This window comes from Oncorhynchus mykiss, chromosome 18, assembly GCF_057628025.1.
Source record: "Oncorhynchus mykiss isolate SJ-2025 chromosome 18, ASM5762802v1, whole genome shotgun sequence".
NCBI classification, from domain to species: Eukaryota; Metazoa; Chordata; class Actinopteri; order Salmoniformes; family Salmonidae; genus Oncorhynchus; species Oncorhynchus mykiss.
Genome location: NC_143039.1, coordinates 34,815,472 through 34,842,528, shown reverse-complemented (window position 1 = coordinate 34,842,528; position 27,057 = coordinate 34,815,472). Strand labels below are relative to the sequence as shown.

General features: G+C 43.3%; 1 protein-coding gene across 2 annotated transcripts; it reads left to right on the top strand.

The window, feature by feature from the left end:
* Positions 1 to 319: 319 nt before the first annotated feature.
* LOC110495935 (follistatin-related protein 1) lies at positions 320 to 27,057 on the top strand. Of its 2 annotated transcripts, none has more exons than XM_021571467.3 (11): positions 320 to 611; positions 728 to 784; positions 13,670 to 13,771; positions 13,948 to 14,077; positions 14,346 to 14,381; positions 17,502 to 17,632; positions 18,532 to 18,650; positions 20,808 to 20,920; positions 21,541 to 21,651; positions 21,923 to 22,023; positions 22,858 to 24,865. In XM_021571467.3, the coding sequence occupies exons 1-11, from the start codon at positions 609 to 611 to the stop codon at positions 22,897 to 22,899; spliced, it is 945 nt and encodes a 314-aa protein (XP_021427142.1). In that variant the 5' UTR covers positions 320 to 608; the 3' UTR covers positions 22,900 to 24,865. The 2 variants fall into 2 exon arrangements, with proteins under 2 accessions (XP_021427142.1, XP_090064384.1); XM_090208258.1 differs by lacking the exon at positions 22,858 to 24,865 and adding an exon at positions 26,619 to 27,057 and having other exon boundaries at positions 392 to 611.

Sequence of the window (27,057 nt, the reverse complement as noted above, 5' to 3'; positions counted from 1 at the left end):
TGACTCAAATATTGTCAATTAGACTATCAGAAGCTTCTAAAGCCATTTCATAATTTTCCAAGCTGTTTAAAGGCACAGTCAACTTAGTGTATGTAAACCTCTGACCTCTGGAATTGCGATACAGTGAATTTATAAGTGAAATAATCTGTAAACCATTGTTGGAGAAATTACTTGTGTCATGCACAAAGTAGATGTCCTAACCGATATTCCATAGTTTGTTCACAAGATATTTGTGGAGTGGTTGAAAAACGAGTTTTAATGACTCCAACCTTAGTGTATGTAAACTTCCGACTTCAACTGTAGGCTAGACCTACACAGTAAATCAAATTAGAAACCATGGATGGCACATGTATTTTGGGACAACATTAAACTTTGAATCAACTCTCTCCCCGGCAACTGTCCATCCTTGAGCACTTCTCTTCTTGCTGCTGTTGCTCCGTCCAGCTTCGAATGCCTCGAGCGCTATTGGCCAAGTCAGAGAGGGGGGAGACAGACGAGGGAAATTCCTTCGTGGTGCTCAAATTTCGCCAATCTAATTTTCCTATCCTCCTTTGTCTCGGTCTGAACACTGACGTCTCTCCTCTGCCTTTGAGTCATCACCCGCTAACATGGTAAGTTTTTGGAAAAAGGATAACATCTTCGTTTTCATAAATACTCAAGTTTCTTCGGTTTTGTTTTGACTGTCAGGCCGTCACTGAAGCAACTGTCTTATTTGTGTTCTCTGCAGATGTTTCGAAGTGCCCTTTTATGTCTACTAGTCGCAGTCGTTTGCTGTCATGCCGAGGTAAATGCTTTTTATTATTTAGATGTAAAACAATATATACGCTCTAGAGGACGATTAGTCTGTTGACAAACGACTGTTTTCCTTTTTTTTTTTAAATGTATACTTTTTCATTATTTGGCTAATGTACATAATCCAACAGTAACGTGCTTGTCTGATTGGTCAATTTAACTTGGGACATTCTGATGTGTGTACGTTTTTATATAAATAACTAAACAGTAATTTAAAGAAGACAAAGAGTTTAGAAAAAGAAGGGGCAAAGCCTTGCACATCTGTCCAGCTTCAAAGGTGCAATGTCAACATTCACCAAACCAGTGCATTTGAGTGCATTTTGTGTGTACATTATGTGCCAATGAAATAGCAGCCTATTCTAATTAGCTCCAGACCGTCAGTATCTCTAGGAAAAGTCTTTATCACACATACTTGATATGTAATATATTTTAGAGAACATTAGAAGATAATTAATGTGCTTTCTGCCTTCCATTTACATCAAGCAAATCCTGATCACTGCTGTTGAATGTACTTCACTTCAGCATAGTTTTTTAAAAGTTATTTTTTTTGGGGGGGGGGGGTGTTTCACCCCTGTTTCCTGTAAACTACTTCTGATTGGTTGCCATGCAGGAACAGTTGTTCACAGTTGTTTGTAGAGGTGGCCACTTTCGTCATTGACCACCAGTGTAGTGTTGTTGACATGTTGGAGGCTCTGGCTAGGTTCATGGCACTTCTTAATGAACTGGTCTTGTGCTGCGATGGCCAGAGGGGTGATTGATGGTCTCAGAGAAAATAGACCAATATAACAGACAGTTGGGAAAGCCAATGAGGATTTTTTTTTTTTGGTCACACCTCAACCACACACACACAAGCACTGCAGATAGACAAGCGTGCACACCCACACACATGCACAAACGTAGGCACGCACACACACACACACACACACACACACACACACACACACACACACACACACACACACACACACACACACACACACACACACTCTCAGTTCCCTGCAATGAAAGACTCCAGGTGTTTTTTTTTTTACTATGTATTTGTGTGTGTTTTTTAAACCATCTTTCCCTGTTTAAACAGCTGTGAAATACACAGCTTGGCAGCTCTTAGGTGTTGACAAACGCAGATAACAGATGTGTCAGTCTTTTCATCTACAGCCCTGGGGCCACATCTTCTATATTTGGGATGTATGTGTGTGTGTGCCTGTGTGTGTCTATATCCTCATCTAGCTGCACATGTACACTGAGTCAGAGAACATGCCCTTAGACCTCAACATCCAAAGAGTGGCAGTCCTGACAAGGAAGAAAGAGGAAAAGTGATTGCTGTGTTCAATCATTTTGCTCTGTCTGTCTGGATTTTCCAGTTGTTGGTTTAGATTTCTAAAGGTTCATTTCAAAGCCAGCCTCCTTTCCTACCTGTTTCCCTACAGGTTATACTGTGGCGCAGACAGCAACGACAGTGTTGACTTTTTGAATACCATAGTAGTGAATGAGTATCATTGAATATGTTTTTTTTAAAACATGCTGCTCCAAGCAGAAACTAGGTAGTTATTTCAGATGTCCTCATTTCAGTTGTAATCTGTTAGTGTGGACACGGACAGTCAACATGGTCTCAGCTGTGTACAGTTTGTCCTGCTTCATCCATGCCCTCCCAGGCCCTGTGAGTTCATTCACAGCCAGCCTGAGGGACTGAGTTATCCAACCCTGGACATGAACATGTAACAGCACTAGAGGAATACATGCCAAATCTGTCAAACTCAAAGCTGTATTTGTGCAAAGGCCCTTGAAAAAGGATACCCAGACAGGGCCGTTTTCTATAGATTTCAGAATGGAAAATCGATGTGTTGTTGGAAGTAGGGCATAGCTCCATAACCTTTGACTGTTGTCTGAAAGAAAAATAGCTTTAGGTACCAGCTACTGACTGGTAGCACAGTCCTTCTGTAATCTAAAAGCAAGCATTATAGGCAGTACCATGATGCCCATAATGGCCCATAAGAGCCAAGGTGGCTGTTTGTCCTTCACCAGACTGATTTTACTGCTGTATGTCCTTCGGGCCGGTCCTACACAGAAGGCCAGGGTTCATGGTTTAGGGGTCCGAGTGGAGCAGGCTGGGATCTGACAGGCATGTGTGATGGCTGAGGAGCCAGCTAAGCCTTAGACAATGAGGAGATCCAACTACCTCTCTCTCTCTTTCCCTCCCTTCTTCCATCTTGTTTTGTGAACATGGTTATGGTATGTGTGCGTGCGTGCGTGTATGTGGTTGTGGTTGACAGGCATGTGGTGTGGTGCAGTGCACCCATTCCCTCACTTCTGGCACCACTTCAGAGCCATCCTTAATGCCCTCAGAGGAAAGGCTTGTTTGCTCTCCTACACAGAGCAGCTTGTGAAGCTCATTAAGGGAAGGTTGATGTTTTTCACTGTGTTTTATGCCAGTTTAAGGTCCGCTCTCTCCCTGGCTGGCATGTTTCCCAGATTCATAGAGCGAGAGAAAAAAAAGGGAGGGAGAGAGAAGGAGACAGAGAGAAAACCAGACGATTTCTAGCCCTATTAGGGGGGCAATTAGTCTCAAAATGTGGTCTGGATGACTGAAGCTGTTGCCTGGACGGCTGATAAGGAACACAGCACAAATGAGTGCCTAACCGCCAACTGATAAACACAACCTTGTAGTGCAGAAAGGCTATTTACAGCAAGGTTGTCTTGTATTTACACAATGGTCTATAACTGTTTATAACTGTGGCAGTTGATACGTCTATTAAGTGTGCTAGCTTGGCCCTCCTCAAGAGTGTGTGATTGGAACAGTGCTCTGCTTAAGAATGCATGCCTTTTCCTAGAGTGTGTCTCCTTCTTCTCCTCCTCCTCTAAACATCTGTCAGCCATTAGCTCACCCTCTCCGCCTGCACAGAGCAACACAGGAACAAGCCTGTTCTGCCATGACACCACTCAGCACCAGCCAAGACTAGCCAGGAAGAGAGGGGGGGGAGAGGGAGATGAGTTATAGACAGCAAAATTAGAGATTGAGACAGGAGGGGGGAAGAAAGTGGGTGGGAGAGAGAGAGAGTGGGATGACGAAGTGAGAAACAAGAGTGGGAGAGACAGATATAGGCGATGAGAGTTAGTCGAGAGACTAGCCGGGAGAGAGGGTGGGAGGACGGGGGAGAGGAGGGGAGAAGAGGGGAGCTATACACAGTTAGGGGGAGAGGAGTTGAATGGACTGAGCTTCCCAAGGATTTATGGGAGATGGTATATACATGGCTTTTGGGTGGATGAGAGGAGCACTGTAATGGAACTCCATTCACCTAGCCTGAGAATGAACTTGAAACAATAAGGCTATAGGCTGATTAGGCTGCTAGAGCCCGCCTTTTTGCTCATGACATCACCTTGGCTTTTATTGGTTCAAACAGCCTTTACGAACGAGACGCTCTATCTAAACCAATCACTTTTAATACGGTGAATGAATTAATGAAAGAATGCAGATGTGTAACCAATATTCAGACGTGTAAGAGGACATCTGGCCTGGGGTGGCCCAGCTGGGAGTGAAACTTTGTCTTTATTCAGACGTGTAACCAACATGACACGGCTAGCTAGTTAGCGGGGTGCGCTCTAATAGCGTTTCAATCGGTGACGTCACTCGCTCTGAGACCTTGAAGTAGTTGTTCCGCTTGCTCTTGCAAGGGCCGGCTTTTGTGGAGCGATGGCTAACGATGCTTTGAGGGTGGCTGTCGTCGATGTGTGCAGAGGGTCTCTGGATCGAGCCCAGGTAGGGGCGAGGAGAGGGACGGAAGCTATGCTGTTACAGACGCAACTTCCAAGAAAATCTGTGAAAAGAAATGGAAAAAGAGGGAGAATCAGAAAGAGCATTTTCAAATAGAATTTGTATCAGAAGTTTTTAAACCACGGAATCGAGTTGTCAGTGCTCAGGTCGAATGTGTGAGTGGAGGAAAAGGATGTGAGTTCTTGGGTTAGAAAGCTGGCCTTTTTGGATGCTAGCCGAGGTGTGAGAGACCCCTGGGAGGAATTGACTGCCCACCTTAACGCCCTCCTACCTCTGTAAAGCTTAATGTGAAAAAAACGCGTGATTTTTGTCCGAGCAGGACCCTCTGACGAAATGTTCAGGGAATCCCATGTTTTGATTTATTTATGCAAGCATTCTGCTTGTTGGGAACGCAAAACAAAACAAGACAGTAGAACAAAACTCATTACCAGCTTTAGAAAGAACTGGGGTTCATTGCATAATGAAATATGTATGCGTTGACTCAATTCTCTTTGTCAGGTACCATTTCAGGGGGGCACAGCGACTATTATTAGTACCTATTGACCTATCTGATGCCTGAGTCAGGGTCTAAAACGGAGAGGTTAACAAGTCACACATGCCAAAGAATCACTTTGTGCTAGTGCCTTCTAATCCCGACTCTGTCTCGTAAGTAGTGACCGCAAAACCTGGGGTTAAGCAGCTGCTTCTTCCCGAAGAAGTCTCATAAAGACAAAGTTTCACTCCCAGCTGGGCCACCTCAGGCCAGATGTCCTCTTACAAGCCAGGGTCACCTCCTCCGTGATCAGAGCCCTCTGACCCACCCCCCCTACCCCCCACAGCAGCTTACTTCCCAACATGGTGATGTTGTCACACACAGCTCAGACCCTTGCGCGTGCATGTGTATTAGGCCTGGGAATTCCCAGGGACCCCTCGACACGATATTATCACGACATCTATTGCGATTCTCACGATTCTATATGTATTGCAATTCCATACTGTGATTTTATTGCGATTCGGTGTTCCAAACGTATTGCTCACCATCTGATGCAGACAAGAGACAGCCATGATGAAATGCATTTTTGATCAGTCATGGAAATGAAAGTGCTGAAAACAAATGGGCTCTGTATTTAGAAAGAAGACGGAGAACAAGTTATGGAGGAACGTTTTGGCGCAGGTACAGCAAACTAGTTCAAAATAATATTGCAATAGGATATGATAGGATATGATATATCGTCAAAATGAATATCCCGATATGTAATTGCCTTGTTTTTTTCACCCATCACTGAAATGTGTGTGCGCTCATGCATGGGTGAGAGCATTCCAGTGTGTGTGCAGGCTAAGCAGCAGTAGCTGGGCTGTGCAAGTGCTAAATGGGTCAGCACAGCTGGAGCCCGCAGCCATGGCTCTGGAAGTCAGAGGGTTTGTCTGGGTGAGCAGTCCCCCGAATCAGGCCTTTGACCTGGGCAGGAATGTCTGGTATGTGGGGTGAGCTCTCTCATTTGGGCCTGATCTGGGAGATAGAGGGAAAGAAAGCTGTTCACTTTAGACACACTTATTAAGGCACGACTTAACGGATTGGTATTTTTTTTTTGTGTGTGTGTAGTTTAAACTAAAATCATATGTAGATGGATGAGACAAGTTTGAAGTTGTTCTGCAATTACATGTAGTTCAAGTTATGTGCTGTATGGAACTGTCACACCCTGACCTTAGATATCTCTGTTTTTCTATATATTTTGGTTAGGTCAGGGTGTGACTAGGGTGGGTACTCTAGTTTTTGTATGTCTAGGGTTTTCGTATGTCTAGGGGGTTTTGTATGTCTATGTTGGCCTGATATGGTTCCCAATCAGAGACAGCTGTTTATCGTTGTCTCTGATTGGGGATCATATTTAGGTAGCCATTTTCCTCATTTGTGTTGAGCGATCTTGTCTATGTGTAGTTGCCTTAGTGCACATCAGTAGCGGCATGTTTCGTTTGGTTGTTTGTTGTTTTGTTAAGTGAGTTTTGATTTTTTTTTAATTATGTGGAACTCTACTCACGCAATGCCTTAGTCCGATCCTTACGACGAACGTGACAGGAACGTAATTGCTGGAAAAATAAAGGATAATCAATGACTCAAGTAAAGGTGAAAGTCACCCAGTAAAATACTACTTAATTAAGAGTCAACAAGTATTTGGTTTTAAGTATACTTAAGTATCAAAATAAATGTAATTCCAAAAACATACTTAAGTATCAACATTAAAAGTGTAAATCATTTAAAGTTCCTTATATTAGTTTTTTTTTACGGCTAGCCAGAGGCAACATTATTTTGGCTACCATGGCTATGCCCCCATTAGATGACAATGCCCCCATCCACGGGGCACGAGTGGTCACTGAATGGTTTGACGAGCATGAAAACAATGTAAACCATACACCATGGCTGTCTCAGTCAACATATCTAAACCCAATTGAACACTTATGGGAGATTTTGGATTGGCGCCTGACACAGCGTTTTCCACCACCGGCAACAAAACACCAAATGATGGAATTTCTCGTGGAAGAATGGTGTCGCATGCCTACAATAGAGTTGCAGACCCTTGTAGAATTCATGCCGAGGACCTTTTAAACTGTTCTGGCTCTGTTCTGCTCTATTAAGATACTATGTTGGCAGTTGCTTGTATATTCTCTCTGCAGGGAGACAAGAGGCCTTTCTTTGCTGTTTGTCCTTCTGTTTAGATGTATAAGGCCCCCTTCCCCAATAGCCACAGACACAGCCTTACGTGAGACAAAAACAACATTTCCTCTACCTCCCATCTCAATTATTTTTTTGGTCTGATTGCAAAGGACTAATGTGACTCATATGTTCAGTCCACTGTGGGCCCTCTGATTTGGGTCATGGTGAGTTATGAAGTATAGACATTACACACACTCCTCTTCTGGAAAGCACTTCTGAATGAAAGGTCTCAGCAGTCAGCCAGCTGGAAAGATTAGTCATAGAGTGTAATCAGCCCCCACAGCCTTTTTCCTGGCTTTCAAAGAAAAGTATGACATTGGCAATTACATTTTATGTTAAGGGCTTTTGAAGCTTTGATGACGAAGGATCTTGAAGTTACACCTAGGGTGTGACTTTGGTTTGTTTCGTTGAACGGTATCTTTCCATTACTCATCCAAAGTAGTCCATGCATACACACACAGACACACACACAGACACACACACAGACACACACACAAACACACACACAGAACAGAAAGGAGAGAGTCTTTTCGTCCAATATGACATCGTAATGACCTAAATACAGTAATAGTTTATTATAACTCAAACCCTCACATTGTTGTTTATCAACCAATTAGGAGGATGACAGTGAGTGACACGTCCTTTGTTTGAATCGAAGAAAACTATGTTCATTTGTTTTTGGGACTAGGTCTGTTTCTTGTCTACAGCTGGGCGCTGGAAGGTTTCTCCAAAGTAATCACTCACGGTTGTGTAGAATTGTGCACTCCTTGTGTTTTGCTCACAGTCTGTCCACACTCACTTCCTGTGTTTGAGCCCTGCGGTTCTCTAGTAACTCTCTGTGTTGCTGGTATTAACCTCACCGAAACTCAGTGTTGGCCTTATAGCTCATTCTGTCTGTAAAATACCATTATCCAACACATATCCAATTAATGCACCTTTTGGTTGTCTGACAATGTATAGTCATTAGTCATAGTTTAGTGTAAGTTGTGGTCATCCCCACTACAGTACATCCCAAGTGATAACTCAATCATGGCGTTTTAGTCTTGGCCGCCGTTGGAGAACACAGTTGCTCTCCTCACCCTGTGGAGTGGCCGAACCAGGCCCATGTTTGCTGTCTGTCTCTCTGCTAAAGTAATCACTGTTCCCTGTGTGTTATTTCCTGCCTGGCCCCTTCTAGGCCTCTCCCTCCCAAAAAATCCAAAGCGGCTGTGAAATAAAGAGCAGAAACAGTTATACCTGTGTAGCCATTTTAACATCTTCCCCTGAGTCACCTCAGAAGGTGCTGGTGGAGCCAGAATATTTTTTATTGTGAAAGCCATGTAGGCAGTGTTGTGTAGAATTGTGTACCCGTTATGTTTTGCTCACAGTCCATTTACACTCACTTCCTCTGTTTGAGCCATATGGGCAAAGATGGTGGATAAATGAAGATAGTTCACTCAGGCCGTTTACCATTGGGGAAAGAATTGTCAGTCTCACATAGACACCAATGTGGCAGCTGGGTCTGGTCTAGTTAGTTCAGTGACTTTCATTGAACCAGAAAAAAAACTGGGGGAAAAAACAGCGATTGGGGGTGTCTCGCTTCCTTTTCCGTCTCTGTTATGGGTCTCCAGTAGCTCTCTGGATACACCAGAGAGGACGATGTGATGCGTGAGCATTTACTCTGCCCAAGATCTGTCCACGAAAAATAATACCAGAAAGTGAGGGATTTTGGTATTAGGTCAATGAGAGAGTGTCGCATTTGGGTTTAACCGCAGATCATTTAGGTCATTTAGAAACAAAGTTCCTTGGATAACAGATGGAAGGCTCTCTCCCCAACTGATTGGTTCATCTAGCGCTATTAAAGCCATGATTGGTTTGGTATGCCCCTGACTTACAGCTTTCTTTTTTCAGTGTCTTAACTTTGCCCTATAAAACAAGTTAGGATTGGATGGGAGAGTCACAGGTTGGACATGCTCCCAAATTCCTCATCTTGGCTCTGCAGGGGAATGTTTGCGCCCTCGTTTCCCTGAAGTGTCTTTCTTGTTGTTGTCTTCCACTCACGCTATCCATCTCCCTCTGGGCACACAGAGAGAGAAGTCAGTCCAGACCAGACACTCCAGCTGAGAATGCAGATCTGTGTGTGTGTTCAAGTGTGTGTGTGTGTGTGTGTGTTGATGGGTGTACAGCTCCTCTGTTAGACAGCTCGAAGACAGAAGTATTTTTTTACCATCAGTTCTTGGCCTGTGGACCGACCCTGCCATAAGTCTTCATGTGGACTAATGAAAATAACATGCCTGAGACAGGAGGTCTCGGCCTGACCTGCATATCGTACAGTGTTGTGTGTGTGTGTATGTCTGCGTGCTAGAGTGCGCACATACTGTACATGCCAGTGCGTGCATGTGTGGGTCAGGCCTAGGTTCAAATAGTATTCAAGAGAATTTCAAATGTTGGGTTTGATTGGGCTTGCCCAGCTCAATGGAACCAATAGAATCAAAAAACTCTTGATTGTTTCGCTGATGTATAAAAGGGTGATTGTGTCTCTATAAGGAGGGATATATATAGAGAGAGATTACACAAGGCTTCATATCGTGTGTCTGTGAAAATCTCACCACACACGCCAGCCAAGCAGTGACATACCAGCAGATACTTATGATTGTTACTAATCATGTCCTGTAATACTTAAGTAGGGCTGTGTGGCCTGGCAGGAAGAGTAGCTGTGGCTGTGTGGACCCTAATGGGGATCCTAATAAAATACCCCAAAATATCAATGGTGAGAGGTCGGGGGTCACAAGGCTCAGGCAGCTGGTGCTTTCTGACCCCCAGTCATGCCTGTCATATCTGTGACACCAGGCTACAGTCTATACATGGTCCCCCATTGGAACCCACTCATATATGCATAAAATATATAATAACATATTGGTGCCATATGTAATATACACTACCGTTCAAAAGTTTGGGGTCACTTAGAGATGTCCTTGTTTTCCGTGAAAACATACATGAAATGAGTTGCAAAAGGAATAGCAAATATAGTCAAGACGTTGACAAGGTTATAAATAATGATTTTTCATTTAAATAATAAATGTGTCCTTCAAACTTTGCTTTCGTCAAAGAATCCTCCATTTGCAGCAATTACAGCCTTGCAGACCTTTGCGATTGTAGTTGTCAATTTGTTGAGGTAATCTGAAGAGATTTCACCCCATGCTTCCTGAAGCACCTCCCACAAGTTGGATGGATGGGCACTTCTTACGTACCATACGGTCAAGCTGCTCCCACAACAGCTCAATAGGGCTGAGATTCAGTGACTGTGCTGGCCACTCCATTATAGACAGAATACCAGTGGATTGCTTCTTCCCTAAATAGTTTGTGCATAGTTTCATAGTTTGGAGCTGTGCTTTGGGTCATTGTCCTGTTGTAGGAGGAAAATGGCTCCAATTAAGCGCCGTCCACAGGGTATGGCATGGCGTTGCAAAATGGAGTGATAGCCTTCCTTTTTCGAGATCCCTTTTACCCTGTACATTTCTCCCACTTTACCACCACCAAAGCACCCCCAGACCACCACATTGCCTCCACCATGCTTGACAGATGTGGTCAAGCACTCCTCCAGCATCTTTTCATTTTTTCTGTATCTCACGAATGTTCTTCTTTGTGAAGACACCTCAAACTTAGATTTGTCTGTCCATAACACTTTTTTACAATATTCCTCTGTCCAGTATCTGTGTTATTTTGCCCATCTTAATCATTTATTTTAATTGTCCAGTCTGAGATATGGCTTTTTCGTTGCAACTCTGCCTAGAAGACCAGCATTCCGGAGTCGCCTCTTCACTGTTGACGTTGAGACTGGTGTTTTGCGGGTACTATTTAATGAAACTGCCAGTTGAGGACTTGTGAGGTGTTGGTTTCTCAAACGACACACTCTAATGTACTTGTCCTCTTGCTCAGTTGTGCAAGTGGTCTCCCACTCTTTCTTTTCTGGTTAGGGCCAGTTTGCGCTGTTCTGTGAAGGGAGTAGTACAGAGAATTGTACGAGATCTTCAGTTTCTTGGCAATTTTTCGCATGGAATAGCCTTAATTTCTCAGAACAAGGATAGACTGACGGGTTTCAGAAGAAAGTTCTTTGTTTATGGCCATTTTGAGCCTGTAAACCCACAAATGCAGATGCTCCAGATACTCAACTAGTCTTAAGAGGGACAGTTTTATTGCTTCTTTAAACAGAACAATAGTTTTCAGCTGTGTTAACATAATTGCAAAAGGGTTTTCTAATGATCAATTAGCCTTTTAAAATGATAAACTTGGATTAGCTAACATAATGTTCCATTGGAACACAAGAGTAATGGTTGTTGATAATGGGCCTCTGTACGCCTATGTAGATATTCCATTTTAAATATCAGCCATTTCCAGCTACAATAGTCATTAACAATGTCTACACTGTATTTTTTATGAATTTTATGTTATTTTAATGGACAAAAAATTTGCTTTTCTTTCAAAAACAAGGACATTTCTAAGTTACCCCAAACTTTTGAACGGTAGTGTATGTGTGGGTTTGTTTGTGTTCTTCACACTCCATGACATATTGGTCCAGTGTCTGTCTGTCTACCATCTGCCCTATAAAATTGTGGGTGTCTTTTGTCTGACTGCGTTGGCTGAGAGAACATGTGTCACTATGCGTGTGGGAGGGCATTTGCCGAAACATTGTTATGCTAAAGTCACTGTGGCTTAGCGGCCCTCGCTGTGAATGAAAGGTCACAGGTCAACGGGCTGTTCAGACTTCCATCTGAAACTGAGGGTCTGGATAGCAGTCTGGGGGACTTAGATAGCAGACAAAAGGGCAACACACTTCTCTCTCTCAATGTTGGTGTGTATGTGTTTGAGTGTAGAAATCGATATATACTGAAATTACATAGTGTTTCTTAAAATGTAACATACTGTTTATCAAGACATCTGAAACAGAACATAATTATAAGGGCGTAATTATAAGGTGAGACCCAAATGCAGACACAGGAGGCAGATGGTGGAGCTCCGATATTTATTATAACAAAGGGAGTAGGCAAAGGCAGGGGGGACAGGCGAGAGTTCATAAACCAGGTCAGAGTCCAAACCGTACCAGGGGAAAGGCAGGGGGGACAGGCGAGAGTTCATCAACCAGGTCAGAGTCCAAACCGTACCAGGGGAAAGGCAGGGGGGACAGGCGAGAGTTCATCGACCAGGTCAGAGTCCAAACAGTACCAGGGGAAAGGCAGGGGGGACAGGCGAGAGTTCATCAACCAGGTCAGAGTCCAAACCGTACCAGGGGAAAGGCAGGGGGGACAGGCGAGAGTTCATCAACCAGGTCAGAGTCCAAACCGTACCAGACGATAGGCAGTCTCGAGGTCAGGACAGGCAGGGGTCAAAAACCAGATCCGAGTCCAAAAACAGTACAAGGGGATAGGCAGGCTGGTAGTCAGAACAGGCAGAGTGGTCAGGCAGGCGGGTTCGGAGTCAGGACAGGCAAGGGTCGAAACCAAGGAGGACTAGAAACAAACAGAGACTGGGGAATAATAGGAGCAAGTAAAACCGCTGGTTAACTTTGCAAACAAGATAAACTGGCACAGGGAGACAGGAAACACAGGGATATATACACCGGGATATAATAAGCGACACCTGGAGGGGGTGGAGACAATCACAAGGACAGGTGAACCAGATCAGGGTGTTACAGTAATGGTATACACATTAGAAAACCCTACTGCTAGGAAGTGAAGGGCATTTCACCATCTAGTGACAGCCTTCATGAATGCGTACTGTCTGTCTGTCTGTCTGTCTGTCTGTCTGTCTGTCTGTCTGTCTGTCTGTCTGTCTGTCTGTCTGTCTGTCTGTCTGTCTGTCTGTCTGTCTGTCTGATACACCAGTGAGTAAATTGTGGTCACTTACTTGTGATCACAGCAGAAAATTATCAATCTCAATAACATTATATTATTTTATTGATTTAATTGTGCAGTCTTTACAAATACAATGTTATCTGACTCAAGCCAAGTAGACCTGGTTCTAGTAAAATCACCCTTTTTCTAAATCTAACATAACTGAAGAATTGTATAGTAATGCATATTGTTCAAATAAACCTAAAATGATTGCATTCCAGTCAAATGTTATACCTGTAAATCTAGCTATTTTAGTCAACACTAGATGGCGATGGCCACCTTCGATGAGATCGCTCTGTAGTTTACTTACGGCAGTAAAGAAGGACCCTTCCTTTATTACTTATTACTGTTAATTCTTTGGAATTTCCTTAGTGTTTCCTTGTATTTTTCTGATCGTGTAGATTAGAAGAATGCATTTAAGAAGTGGCATGTAATCTCAATGTCTTTGCGGGAGGAGATGTTCATTTTGTATTTACGGACATCATCACACAAGTAGAAGGCATCAGATGTATAATCTCCCATGTCTTCTGTGTCTCTGTGTCCCTGTAGGAGGGGAAGAGCAAGTCCAAGGTGTGTGCCAATGTATTCTGTGGGGCTGGCAGGGAGTGTGCTGTGACAGAGAAAGGGGAACCTTCCTGCCTATGCATCGAGGTGAGTCTTAGCCTATACACACTCACACACACACACACGCAGGCGTGCATGCGCTCACACAAACACGTACACACATACTCGCATGCATGCATGCACGCATGCATACACACTCCTGGCAAAGACCAAAGGTCTCACTGCACAGATTGAAAATGGGTGTGCTCTCTCTCTGTCTTCAGCAATGCAAACCTCACAAGCGCTCTGTGTGTGGCAGTAATGGTAAGACGTACCGCAACCACTGTGAGCTCCACCGCGACGCCTGCCTGACCGGCCTCAAGATCCAGGTGTACCACGACGGACACTGTGAAGGTAGGGGACCCTGAAAAGAATCCCCGGGTTGTCTTAAGGCATAGAAATATATTTCTAGAATGGACAAAGCCCCTCAGACCATGCACATTTCAATGAAACACATATGTACACTCAATATGACTGCTGGTCTTCCCATCACAGAGCATTACCTTGAATTGAAAGTCTGTTCTGGGAGTTCTATTTCTGTGTTCCAAGGAACATTCTGCAATAAAGAGGAGATTAAGCGAAGTGCTTGCAGTTGTTTTGATTGTGTTGTGATTTCTTTCAGAGAAAAAGACAGACAAAGCTGTTGCTGCTAGCCCAAGTAAGTATCCTGCCTAAGGTCATGAGGCCCATTGTCTCAGAGAGGTTAATGAATAATTGATTACAGTTTTTCTCAGTCACTTTGGTGCATTTTTCACATCATCCCTAACATGTGCAAAATAATAAGTGCATTTCTCAGAACTATTTGTACAAACTGCAATATACAATGGATGTGTTTCTAAAGCTAGTCAGTCACTAAAAATCCTGAGTACATCTCTCAAAAGTAAATATTCATGCCAATGATCATGTCAGTGTCATCAGAATGATAAGTCATTGAGTCATTGTTCACGAACAAGGTCGTCAAAATGTTTAGGCATGTTGTCAATGTAACTGTGTACTTTGACAGTATTACCTGATGTAAACTCAGGCTACAGTTTGGATGACAGTTACTGTATTGAAAATGCACAAGGCTGCACTTCTATGGCATATATCAATTTCAACAGTACTATTTACATATTACTGTATGTGGGTTATTGATTGAAGAGACTGGACAAGCCAAGGGGCACAAAGGAAAAAAAACTAAATGAGAAAGAAACACAGGAAACCACCCCTAAGGCACAACTTTGCCCGCAGCACTGTTGTGCTGTCTCTACACATCCAGACGTTCCTGTCTGTCGGCCCACATATTCTCATCCACATCACACCGGATATTTTCCCTTCCAATGCAACGTGGAAAGAATCTTTTGGAATGCCTTATCCATCCTCTGCAGGCGTCTACTGTGATGTCCTCACATGCTGCATCCATTGCAGCCAGCAGGGTCATCTGTGTGTGTGGCTGACGATCGTACACCTTCTACCTCCATGCTGAAAATAACTACTCAATTGAATTAAGGAATGGTGAATAAGGTGGGAGGAATTCTATGAGCATCCTCGGGTGGGTCACAAACCATTGCCTTATGATGTTTGATCGATGGAAACTCACATTATCACAAATGACCACATACTTTGGCAAATCCTCTCTAAGCAGACCCCTCTCATCATCAGGGATGAGAGCCCTGTAGAGAGTCTCTAAAAAGTTGAGTAGATGCTGGGTGTTGTATCGCCCTATAAGGTGGATATGGGTTAGGACACCATGCTCCAAAATAGCAGCACACATGGTGATATTTCCTCCCCGTTGGCCTGGCAAATCCACAGTAGCTCTGTGATCGATGATATTCCGACCCCACCTTCTGCATTTGGTCAGGTTGAAGCCAGCCTCATCCATGTATACAAAGTTGTGAGAGGGTTCACTTGATTCCAACTCCATTATACGCTATATCCCAGAACACACAGTTGAATTTGTTTTGGTAAGGAAGAGTGACATAAAATGTACATACAGTATATTGCATGTTCCTTCCACAGCAATGGACATGTGTGCAGTTTATGCTTACTGTACTATGTTGCTGTAAAGTAGTTACATAGATATATGTTTTACCTGTACATACTGGTACCGTAGCTCCTTAACTCTGTCCTCATTCCTTTGGAATGGTACACGGTACAGCTGTTTCATACTCATCTGGTTTCTATGCAGCACCCTGTCGATGGTTGAGATGCTAACCGTATGGATGTTTTCAAAGACATCGTTGTCTTCTATAATGGTCCTTTGTATTTCCCTGAGTCTCATGGCATTGTTTACTCGGACCATGGTGCAAATAGCCTCCTCCTGTTGAGGTGTGAAAAGGCGTCCTCTGCCACCGGTTTGAGGTAATCTTGCAGTCAGTCCTATGTGGGGAAATGCAGTGATGCATCGCACACTTTCACATAGACAAAAACTATGCGAACACACATTTTACTGTAAAACAAACAGGTGGGTGCATGTAAGGTGCAGTATGTATCTGTATAGAGTATATTTCTGTATGCTGTGAAATACAAGTGGACTACTGTAATATGAAGCATTGTAGGAAGTATACAGTATACTGCTTATATACAGTAACAGTGCACTGTACATTGGTGGACATACCTGTTCTCTCTTCGAAACGTTTGAACTATTGAGGACACGGTTGATCTCCCAATATTCGGCTGCATCCTTCGACCCGCCTCAGCCATTGTAAGACCATGATTGACAACACGGTCTACAATAGTGGCCCGTATGTCATCAGATATGCGCCTATGTCCTCTTCTGTCTCTTCCTCTGTTTTGCCTTCCACCACGCATCCTTGCTCCTCTTCCTCCTCCTCTTGGCTGTTGACCCTGTTCGTTTCCTGGTCCATCCATTATTGGAAAATTGCAACTGTGTTGTGGTCTGTCTATATATGCTTGCCGATTGATTCTTCATGAGATGCAACTTTGAGCAATTTAGACAACTGGTTGATTGTTGGTTGAACTAACACTTTACATTCCTTCATGAGTGAGGGTCAATTTCACCTGCACGATTCATCAATTCACGTTTTTGTACAAAAGGTCTAATAGAAAGGTGTAAAACTGTGCTTGACAGTTAATGACAAATAGTTCAACAATTTTGCATGTAATGGCTTATGCAAGGAACTAATGTCTAGATGTTTTGAGGGGTAAGACTATTCAACAGAGAACCATCTACTATATTTTGATCAACATGACATGAGCAATTGATAATGCTGACACCTGTTCAAAAGGAATAAGAAATTGCTTTAATGATGTGCACAAGTGACTCGACGATTTGGAATTTGTACAAGTAGTGTCAAGAATTGCACTTTTGATCTAAGAAATGCACCAAAGCGACTGAGAAAAACTGTAATAATAGCAGTATGTTCATTTCATGCTATCCTTACATGCACTGTGGAAGATACACTGTTGGATATTCCATTACACTTTCACACGACAGCTATGTGCTCAAGGGAGACACACACACACATACACACTCACACCCAGCCCCCCGAACACACACACACACATACACACTCACAACCAGCCCCCCCCCAACACACACACACACACACACACACACACACACTCACAACCAGCCCCCCCAACACACACACACACACACACACACACACACTCACAACCAGCCCCCCCAACACACACACACACACACACACAAACAGCAGTACTCTCACATATTTAGTTCCAGTAAAAACACGCGGTAAATATTAGCGAGTCTGTATAGTCATTCAGCTGTCTGCAGTACTGACCCTCTCTACTCTCTCCCTCTCTGCCTGTGTAGTCGTGTGCTACCTGGCCAACAGGAACGAGTTGCGCAGCCGGGTCATCCAGTGGCTGCAGAATGAGGTGGTCCCTGACGGCTGGTTCGCCAAGGGCTCCAACTTCTCCGACACCCTGCTCAAGTACTTCAAGGTAGGTCGGACTTGTGCGTGTTTGTGGGGTTGGGTGGGTGGATAGGTGTGGGTGTGTGTGTGTGGTTGTGGGCCCAGTGTGTGTGTGTGTGTGTGTGGTTGTGGGCCCAGTGTGTGTGTGTGTGTGTGTGTGTGTGTGTGTGTGTGTGTGTGTGGGCCCAGTGTGTGTGTGTGTGTGTGTGTGTGTGTGTGTGTGTGTGTGTGTGTGTGTGTGCGTGTGGTTGTGGGCCCAGTGTGTGTGTGTGTGGGGAGAGGTAATGATACTTTCATAGTTTAACTATTGTTGTAAAATCATGGAAAAACTGCAGGGGAAAGTACCGCTCACATTATTTAAAGTGGAATGGAGTATTTATTTCTAGTCCTGTACTTCTAGAAAGTCCTCCTCTGTCCTCACCTTAATAAAACGGCTAAGATTACAATCTGTTAGCATGTATGGACTACTTAATGACTCCGTAAGCAGCAGAATGATACATTTCACTTGCAGCAGTTCTACTGAGACAGAATCTGTTGAAAGTTCACCGAGTTCTCCCCCTCTGTCAGTTCGTTTGTTCTGTGGGCCAAGCTTCACAGCATAGAAAAGGCCCCACAGCAAGAACAGACTGTTTAACATTCTTCCCACTGCCCAGCACTTGAACACATAACAGCAGTTATGCAACAGCTCTCCTGCTCTGGCCCCCCAAAGAGTCAATATCATCTCCCACTTTTTGCCTGTGTGGTTAACACTTCTCACAGAAAGCCCATAGAGCTCTGATGGTCATCACCATTTATTTTCATACTCAATACAGCAAAAATAATCATACTAAAGAGTGGTGGAACTGTACTCCTTTAAAGAAGAAAAAAAACACATCTACTGCATCCTCATAGGCTCAAAATAAAATGTATGAATGAATATTCCTACAGGACTATGACAATGGAGACTCCCAGCTGGATTCCACTGAGTTCCTTAAGTTCCTCCAGCACAACGAAACAGCCATCAACATTACCTCATATGCTGACGAGGAGAACAACCGCCTGCTCAGGTGAGCCCCCACCACTGGCCCAGAGTCAGTAGCGCACAGCTGTCACTCGTCACAGACCAGCTCAGATGAGCTGCGCCCACTGGTCGATTCTCACTGAGCCCAGACCAGCTCAGATGAGCTGCGCCCACTGGTCAATTCTCACTGAGCCCAGACCATAATTGGGTAACACTTCACGTAAAGCCTGCAGGTATAATGCATTCTAAAGGTTATTGATAATGCACTGTAAGTCATGAGCAAGTATGACCTGATTATAATGTCTTATAATCATGTCATAATGGTCCTGACTAAATTCCAGACGTTTTGAGTCCGTTGAAATGTTTAGACATATAATGCCAAGTGTTACTTACTGACATTTGCTTAGTGCAGTGCATTCACGTCAAGTAGTAGCAACACCATGATTGTTTGTCTCTCAACATATTGGTATCTCGGTGTATTTCTGTGTTGAATAAGAGTACTTACTAAAAAGACTAGTGACTGTAACCTTGCCGTCATTGTTTTCAATTGCTGCTTGAAGAGAAGAGAAGCGATCTCTACCAACACCTGCTCATATTGTGAGTGGGGCCCAGCACTTATTGAGCTCCCTAAGCAAATGAACAGAGTTTTAATTTCCAGCACCTAACCAGGGACTTAACTTCAAAATAAGTTAAAATATCCATTTTTCTGGGACTAACACTAATTTAATTCAATACATGGAGTACATGGAGCAATTGAAAGCAATGGAAAGGCCACGATGAAGCTACTGCTTGCACTGCTAATACTGTAGGTATTTGATTGAGTTCTTTCAGTGAATCGGTTATTGCCATATTGATATAAAACTACCTGTATAATACATCAATATATGCTAATCACATTCTGTAGAATCCAGTTGTTCAGTTCTTGCCCTTATCAAAGTTTTCTAACTCTGATGTTGAACTGTTCAGTTGTCCGTGTCTAATCACCCTGCTGCACCTTTGCAGCCATGGTGAGTGTTCTGTAGATTTCTACAGTTGTGACTGTATGGAATCGTCAAAGAATGTAATTGATAAGACTAGGATGAGTGATGTAGATTTATTATATCACAGTTGTTTACATGGTGACCTCGAGACAGGGTGTACGGGGGCAGGGTTGGGGTAGGGGGATGGGTGATTTGGTGGGGCTGAAAGTGCTGTTTTGGCAGTTCTGTTATGGTGAGGCGGCTTGTTTTGATGGGAAGTGGTGGTGGGTGTGGGTGGCAATGGGGCTCAGTGGCACAACACTGGCTGTCCCGTGGGACCATACTCTTCTCCCATGCATCATGGGTCTGGGAGCGAGCGCAGAGAGCGGCACGGGGATTTGGGCAGTATCAACTCTCATTCATGTGTGGAACCTTCCTCCCAATGTGTGTCGGCTAGCTATCTGGGGTCATCTGTGAGATAGACCAGAGTTAAAGGGCAACTGGACTGGCATTAGCCTGATCCCAGATCTGTTTGTGCTGTCTTGCCAACTCCTGTGGTCATTGTCATTCCAATGTTTTAGTTTCAAAAGATGCCAAAAACAAAATAGTGAGGCATGATTTGGTTTCGGCGTGGTTTGTTTTAGGCCCAGTCTAAGGAACATTGAGGAACATTTACAGTGCATTCGGAAAGTAGTCAGAACCCTTCCCTTTTTCCACATTTTGTTATGTTACAACCTTATTCTAAATTGGATGACATAAATCCTCATCAATCTACACATAATGACATAAAAACGTTGTTTTTTTATGTTTGCAAATGTGTTAGAAAAAAAACAAAACAGAAATACCTTTGAACAGGGTATGGTAGTAGGTGCCTGGCGCACCGGTTTGTGTCAAGAACTGCAACGTTGCTGGGTTTTTCAACGCTCAACAGTTTCCCGTGTGTATCAAGAATGGTCCACCACCCAAAGGACATCCAGTCAACTTGACACAAACTGTGGGAAGCATTGGAGTCGACATGGGCCAGCAACCATGTGGAATGCATTCGACACCTTGTAGAGTCTATGCCCCTACGAATTAAGGCTGTTCTGAGGGCAAAAGGGGATGGGTTGCAATGTTTTGTCAACGCAGTGTATATACATTAGCTCCAGTGAAATGAGGGTAACAGTAGTCTGTTTTACTCTATTTCCCTCCTGTGTCTTATTGGCCCTATTGTTAATTCCCACACCTCTCCTGTTGGTCACTAGGAGCCTGTGTGTGGATGCCCTCATCGAGCTCTCAGATGAGAACACGGACTGGAAGTTGAGCTTCGATGAGTTCCTAAACTGCTTCAAGCCTGGTTTCAACCCACCAGAGAGAAGTAAGACTTACACCATATACAGTATCTTCCTGGTATGTTTTTTTATGTCCAATGTTCAAGCCTTACGTTTAAAAAAAAAATGGATTTGATTATTAGACCCTTTTAAAAACACACCAAAAAAGACACGTTCATAAATAAAATACTGTTACCAAAGAAAATATACATGAAGATGTCCAGAAACTGCTTCTCCAATCAAAATCACAGATTACGCTTGTAGGCGATGTCATGGCCGCGTTAGCTACCTAAGGTCATGCGCAGAAACACATCATCGGGTCTAACGATGTGCAGGTCGTCAAATCAAAAGCATTCCTTCGATATAAAGTTGTTTTTGACGAAAATGAAAACGTGTCAGTTTGTCACTTGCACAAAGTTGTAGTAATTACATGTTCTGCTTCCAACATTGGCTCGAATCTACTGTAGGTTGTGCCTATAGATTTAAAGAAAATGTACAAATAAGGAAGAATTTTCTCCTACTGATTTCCCAAAACCTGGTCTGGTCCGTTGAGACTGCTTCGCAAGGCGCTCCCGAACGTATTGACCACTTTCATTTCTGGGTTTGAAAACTGTTACTGATCAACATGTCCATTAACTTCCTGTTATCCACTTCCTGCTTCCTGTAGAGTGTGCCCTGGAGGATGAGACCTATGAGGACGGGGCCGAGACTCAGGTGGAATGTAACCGCTGTGTCTGTGCCTGTGGGAACTGGGTCTGCACAGCTGTGACCTGCGAAGGTGAGACTAGCTGTCTCACACCTGCTGTTATAGTAGGCCTTTACTTATCTGGGTCATAGTGTGAGGGGATTTTGAGTTAAGATTAGTTATGTTCTTTCTCTCTCACTCTCTCTATTTATGTCTGACTCTTCCCTCGCTTTATCTCCTTCTTTGTTGCTCTCTATCTCTGTCCATATTGGCTTGTGTCTCGCTTCCTCTGTCCTCCCTCCTCTCTTTATCTTTCTCTCTCTCTTTTTCTCTCTCTCTCTCTATTCCTCTCTCCCTCCCTAAGGCACAGATAAGATGCCTGCTGTGGAGAAGACTGAAGGTGCTGACCAGGAGATGACAGAGGAGGAGTGGACACGGAGAGTGGCTGAGCTCAACAAACATCAGGTTAGTCTGGCACCATGAACAGCACATGACGTTTCACTGCTACTTGATCAAGGGGCAATCTGCAGTTGCTACATCAATTTTTGGACTTAGAAATGAATGATATGTACCCATTGATTCTTAAAGAGTATAGTTTGTAAATGCCTCATGAACTTAGTTCAACTGTCACATTCCATCCGAACCCAACATATAAGCTTGTTTTACTCCAATGTTTGTGTAAGCAAAGTAAATGTAAACAAACATTGTATAGCCTTAAAACATGGTTAAAACTATAATTCTGATATCATGGACGGTCGGTCCTTACATCCATAGCTCTGTCTGTGAATTTGAGAGTGGTTACAGTACATTTCTCCAGCCAATCCCTCAGCTTTTAACCGAAACACTTGAGAAGTGTTCTTGTTTCAATTGTGGATTGCCCCTTTAAGTAACAGTATAGGTCAATGAGGCTGTGTACTTATACAACACACACACCTGTACTTAGAACTTTATGAGTCAATTACTGTCATAATCAGAGCCGATATTTGTCATAGTTTACATGCCCATGCTTCTAGGAATGTCTCACTTTTTGGCTGCATCTTTACTGTACATCAGACCTGGGTTTTGCTTTCTTTTTAGTACTAGGCACATTTGATTGGGCCTGCCTGAGGTGCCAGATGGGCGGGGTTTGCACATTTGGGACTATTTCATTGGTTCCATTGTGTCAGGCAAGCTCAATCAAGAGCGGCTAATGTATTTTAAAGGGGGGAAAACGATATGAACCCATGCTGTGTACACTGTGTATCATAACGGTACTTGTACTACAGTAGCCAATAATCTTGTTCCTTTAACTCTTGTAAGGAAACTGTGGAGAAGATGAAAGTGAGCACTAAGGACATTTAAGAGAGAGAGAGAGAGAGAGCCCTCCTTCAGTCCCACCATCAACAATCACTATCTGGCTGAGGCTTTGGAGCTTGTACTGTTGCTAAAGAAATGCATCACTTGTGTTTAGTTTTTATATTTTACAATGTGAATTATTGAGATTTTTTTTTTAAATGTACCAATGTCTATTATAATATTATTGTGTATAGGGGAGACTAGTTGAATTGTGTGTACCTACAAACACAGTACTGTTATCCTATTTGAGTAACACTCCCAAGCCTTGGTAAAAATCCCCATCACCTAGTGGTGGTTTAATATTTGTATTCATTTTAGTTCATTTGTTGTTTTCGTTGTTGTTTCTGTCAGTCAAATTAGCTCATCTGTAGAGAAGAGAAGAGTGTGGGAATTGGAGCTATAAAGAAAGCACAGTTGTAAAGAACTACTTTTCGCAGAAAATGACTTCACAGTTGCCACGACACACACCAACCACATCACAGAGGACAAGCGATTCGGCGAGAAAGCCTTATCAGATGCATTGACCTTACAGGGTGCTATTCCAGACACCTGAGTATTTTACAGGGCCAGTAAATCACATGAAAGATGAACACATGGCTCAGTTGTAAATGTACCTGAATACCATTGTAAATCCATCAACAGTGTGATTACACTTTCCTGGCAGTATAACTACTCATATCATATCTGTGATATATACAGTAAAACCCACTGACCCATAACATCTGATGGTGCCAGGGTTCAATCTGTTAGGAAAAGGAAAATGAAGAGTGTCCGCACTCAGTCTTAGACAAGAACATGTATTCCATCTCTATTTTCTTGTCTATGCACCAACAATATGACAAGAATCTATGATTAGATGTGTGCAGGGTTTCCTGCTTTTTCAAGGTAAAGTGATGATTCTAGGGTTCAATCTGTAGGCTACATGTCTACACTGATGAGGTAATGCTGTCCATCTATTTACAAATGGCTTTTCTATCATAGGGTTGTAGAGTTATTACACCATAAAATGAATCTAATGCCAAAACACTAGCCTGGATACTTGTTCGGATTGTGAAGTGAAACTGAAGAATTCAGTATGGATCCAGGCTACCAAAACACACAGATGGTAGTGACAGTACTGTATTGCTAGGAGAGTTTGTGATAACGCCTGTGTCTCCTCAAACCCAGCAAAAAAGATGATCAATTGTAGAATGTTTAGGGGGAAATATTTCAAGGATGCTGCAGATATGGACTAACTAATAGTACTAAAAGTACTTAATAACACAAGTACTCCAGTGCTATGGGTCCCTCCTACTAGTTTGAAATACACAATTGTCTGGTCCGTCTGAGACATACATAATCTGTGCATGCTTTGCCAACAGTACTGCAATCCGTTTCTTTTGGAAGCTGACGCATGTCGGTCTCTCAGGATATAGGTGCTTTGATGGGATGACTTTGTTAGGCACAAGGATTGGGAAAAACTGCCAAAACAACCTCTAGAAAACATTTTAGATTGCATTACTTAAACCAAAGTTCAAATGCAAGATACCTGAAGTACAGTATGTGTAATAACTTTTAGAAAATAGGTTCACAGCCTAGACTCGAGCTTTCCTTTCTTTGTTCAGAGCTGTATGTCCTGCATGTCAATATTTGAATGTGGTGGATCTCACTTCAATGTCTTTATAATGTGTGGTATTCAGTGCCTTAAATGTTCACTAAGACCTATGGGACATCCTGCTGTCGTTCTCTTAGAGCAATGGCTGTCACTATGAAACCATGCCAAATGGATGGTCTAATTGAAGTTAAAAGCCTGTGTTTCTTTTGTTTGTAATGATTTATTGTCTCACTTTTAGAATAATACCAGCTCGCGTTGTTCGCTGTTACAGTAGACTTTTAATAAAACATTTACTCCCTGTTGATTATTAACACTACTGTACCGTCAAAAAGGTATGCAAGCTTTATACATGTCAATAAATACATTTAATAGACGTAATGGAATGGTTAAGCACATTTTTATTGATACACTTTTGACTGAATGTGTGTGTGCTCCTAGACCTTAGTGCTGCTTTTGATACCATCGATCACCACGTTCTTTTGGAGAGATTGGAAACCCAAATTGGTTTACACGGACAAGTTCGGGCCTGGTTTAGATCTTATCTGTCGGAAAGATTTCAGACAGTTTGTCTCTGTGAATGGTTTGTCTGACAAATCAACTGTAAATTTCGATGTTCCTCAAGGTTCCGTTTTAGGACCACTATTGTTTTCACTATATATTTTTCCTCTTGGGGATGTCATTCGAAAACATAATGTTAACTTTCACTGCTATGTGGATGAAACACAGCTGTACATTTCAATGAAACATGGTGAAGCCCCAAAATTGCCATCGCTAGAAGCCTGTGTTTCAGACATAAGGAAGTGGATGGCTGCAAACGTTCTACTTTTAAACTCGGACAAAACAGAGATGCTTGTTCTAGGTCCCGAGAAACAAAGAGATCTTCTGTTGAATCTGACAATTAATCTTAATGGTTGTACAGTCGTCTCAAATAAAACTGCGAAGGACATCAGCGTTACTCTGGACCCCGATCTCTCTTTTGACGAACATATCAAGACTGTCTCAAGGACAGCTTTTTTCCATCTACGTAACATTGCAAAAATCAGAAACTTTCTGTCCAAAAAGGATGCAGAAAAATTAAACCATGCTTTTGTTACTTCTAGGTTAGACTACTACAATGCTCTACTTTCTGGCTACCCGGATAAAGCACTAAATAAACTTCAGTTGGTGCTAAATACGGCTGCTAGAATCCTGACTAGAACCAAATAATTTGATCATATTACTCCAGTGCTAGCCTCTCTACACTGGCTTCCTGTCAAGGCAAGGGCTGATTTAAAGGTTTTACTGCTAACCTACAAAGCATTACATGGGCTTATCTCTCTGATTTGGTCCTGCCGTACATACCTACACGTACACTACGGTCACAAGACACAGGCCTCCTAATTGTCTCTAGAATTTCTAAGCAAACAGCTGGAGGCAGGGCTTTCTCCTATATAGAGCTCCATTTTTATGGAATGGTCTGCCTACCCATGTGAGAGACGCAAACTCGGTCTCAACCTTTAAGTCTACTGAAGACTCATCTCTTCAGTGGGTCATATGATTGAGTGTAGTCTGGCCCAGGAGTGTGAAGGTGAACGGAAAGGCTCTGGAGCAACGAACCGCCCTTGCTGTCTCTGCCTGGCTGGTTCCCCTCTTTCCACTGGGATTCTCTGCCTCTAACCCTATTACAGGGGCTGAGTCACTGGCTTACTGGTGCTCTTTCATGCCGTCCCTGGGAGGGGAGCGTCACTTGAGTGGATTGAGTCGCTGATGTGATCTTTTTGTCTGGGTTGGCATCCCCCCCTTGGGTTGTGCCTTGGCGGAGATCTTTGTGGGCTATACTCGGCCTTGTCTCAGGATGGTAAGTTGGTGGTTGAAGATATCCCTCTAGTGGTGTGGGGGCTGTGCTTTGGCAAAGTGGGTGGGGTTATATCCTTCCTGTTTGGCCCTGTCCGGGGGTATCATCAGATGGGGCCACTGTATCTCCTGACCCCTCCTGTCTCAGCCTCCAGTATTTATGCTGCAGTAGTATATGTGTCGGGGGGCTAGGGTCAGTTTGTTTTATCTGGAGTACTTCTGTCTTATCCGGTGTCCTGTGTGAATTTAAGTATGCTCTCTCTAATTATCTCTTTCTCTCTTTCTTTCTCTCTCTCAGAGGACCTGAGCCCTAGGACCATGCCTCAGGACTACCTGGCATGATGACTCCTTGCTGTCCCCAGTCCACCTGGCCGTGCTGCTACTCCAGTTTCAACTGTTCTGCCTGCGGCTATGGAATCCTGACCTGTTCATCGGACGTGCTACCTTGTCCCAGACCTATTATTTGACCATGCTGGTCATTTATGAACATTTGAACATCTTGGCCATGGTCTGTTATAATCTCCACCCGGCACAGCCAGCAGAGGACTGGCCACCCCTCATAGCCTGGTTCCTCTCTAGGTTTCTTCCTAGGTTTTGGCCTTTCTAGGGAGTTTTTCCTAGCCAACGTGCTTCAACACCTGCATTGCTTGCTGTTTGGGGTTTTAGGCTGAGTTTCTGTACAGCACTTTGAGATATCAGCTGATGTACAAAGGGCTAAATAAATACATTTGATTTGA

Bases quoted from the DNA above. Each gene is read 5' to 3' on its own strand.
- LOC110495935 (XM_021571467.3), top strand. The intron at 17,633-18,531 runs GTAGGTCGGACT...ATATTCCTACAG, and splicing joins CCCTGCTCAAGTACTTCAAG to GACTATGACAATGGAGACTC. The intron at 18,651-20,807 runs GTGAGCCCCCAC...GTTGGTCACTAG, and splicing joins GAGAACAACCGCCTGCTCAG to GAGCCTGTGTGTGGATGCCC.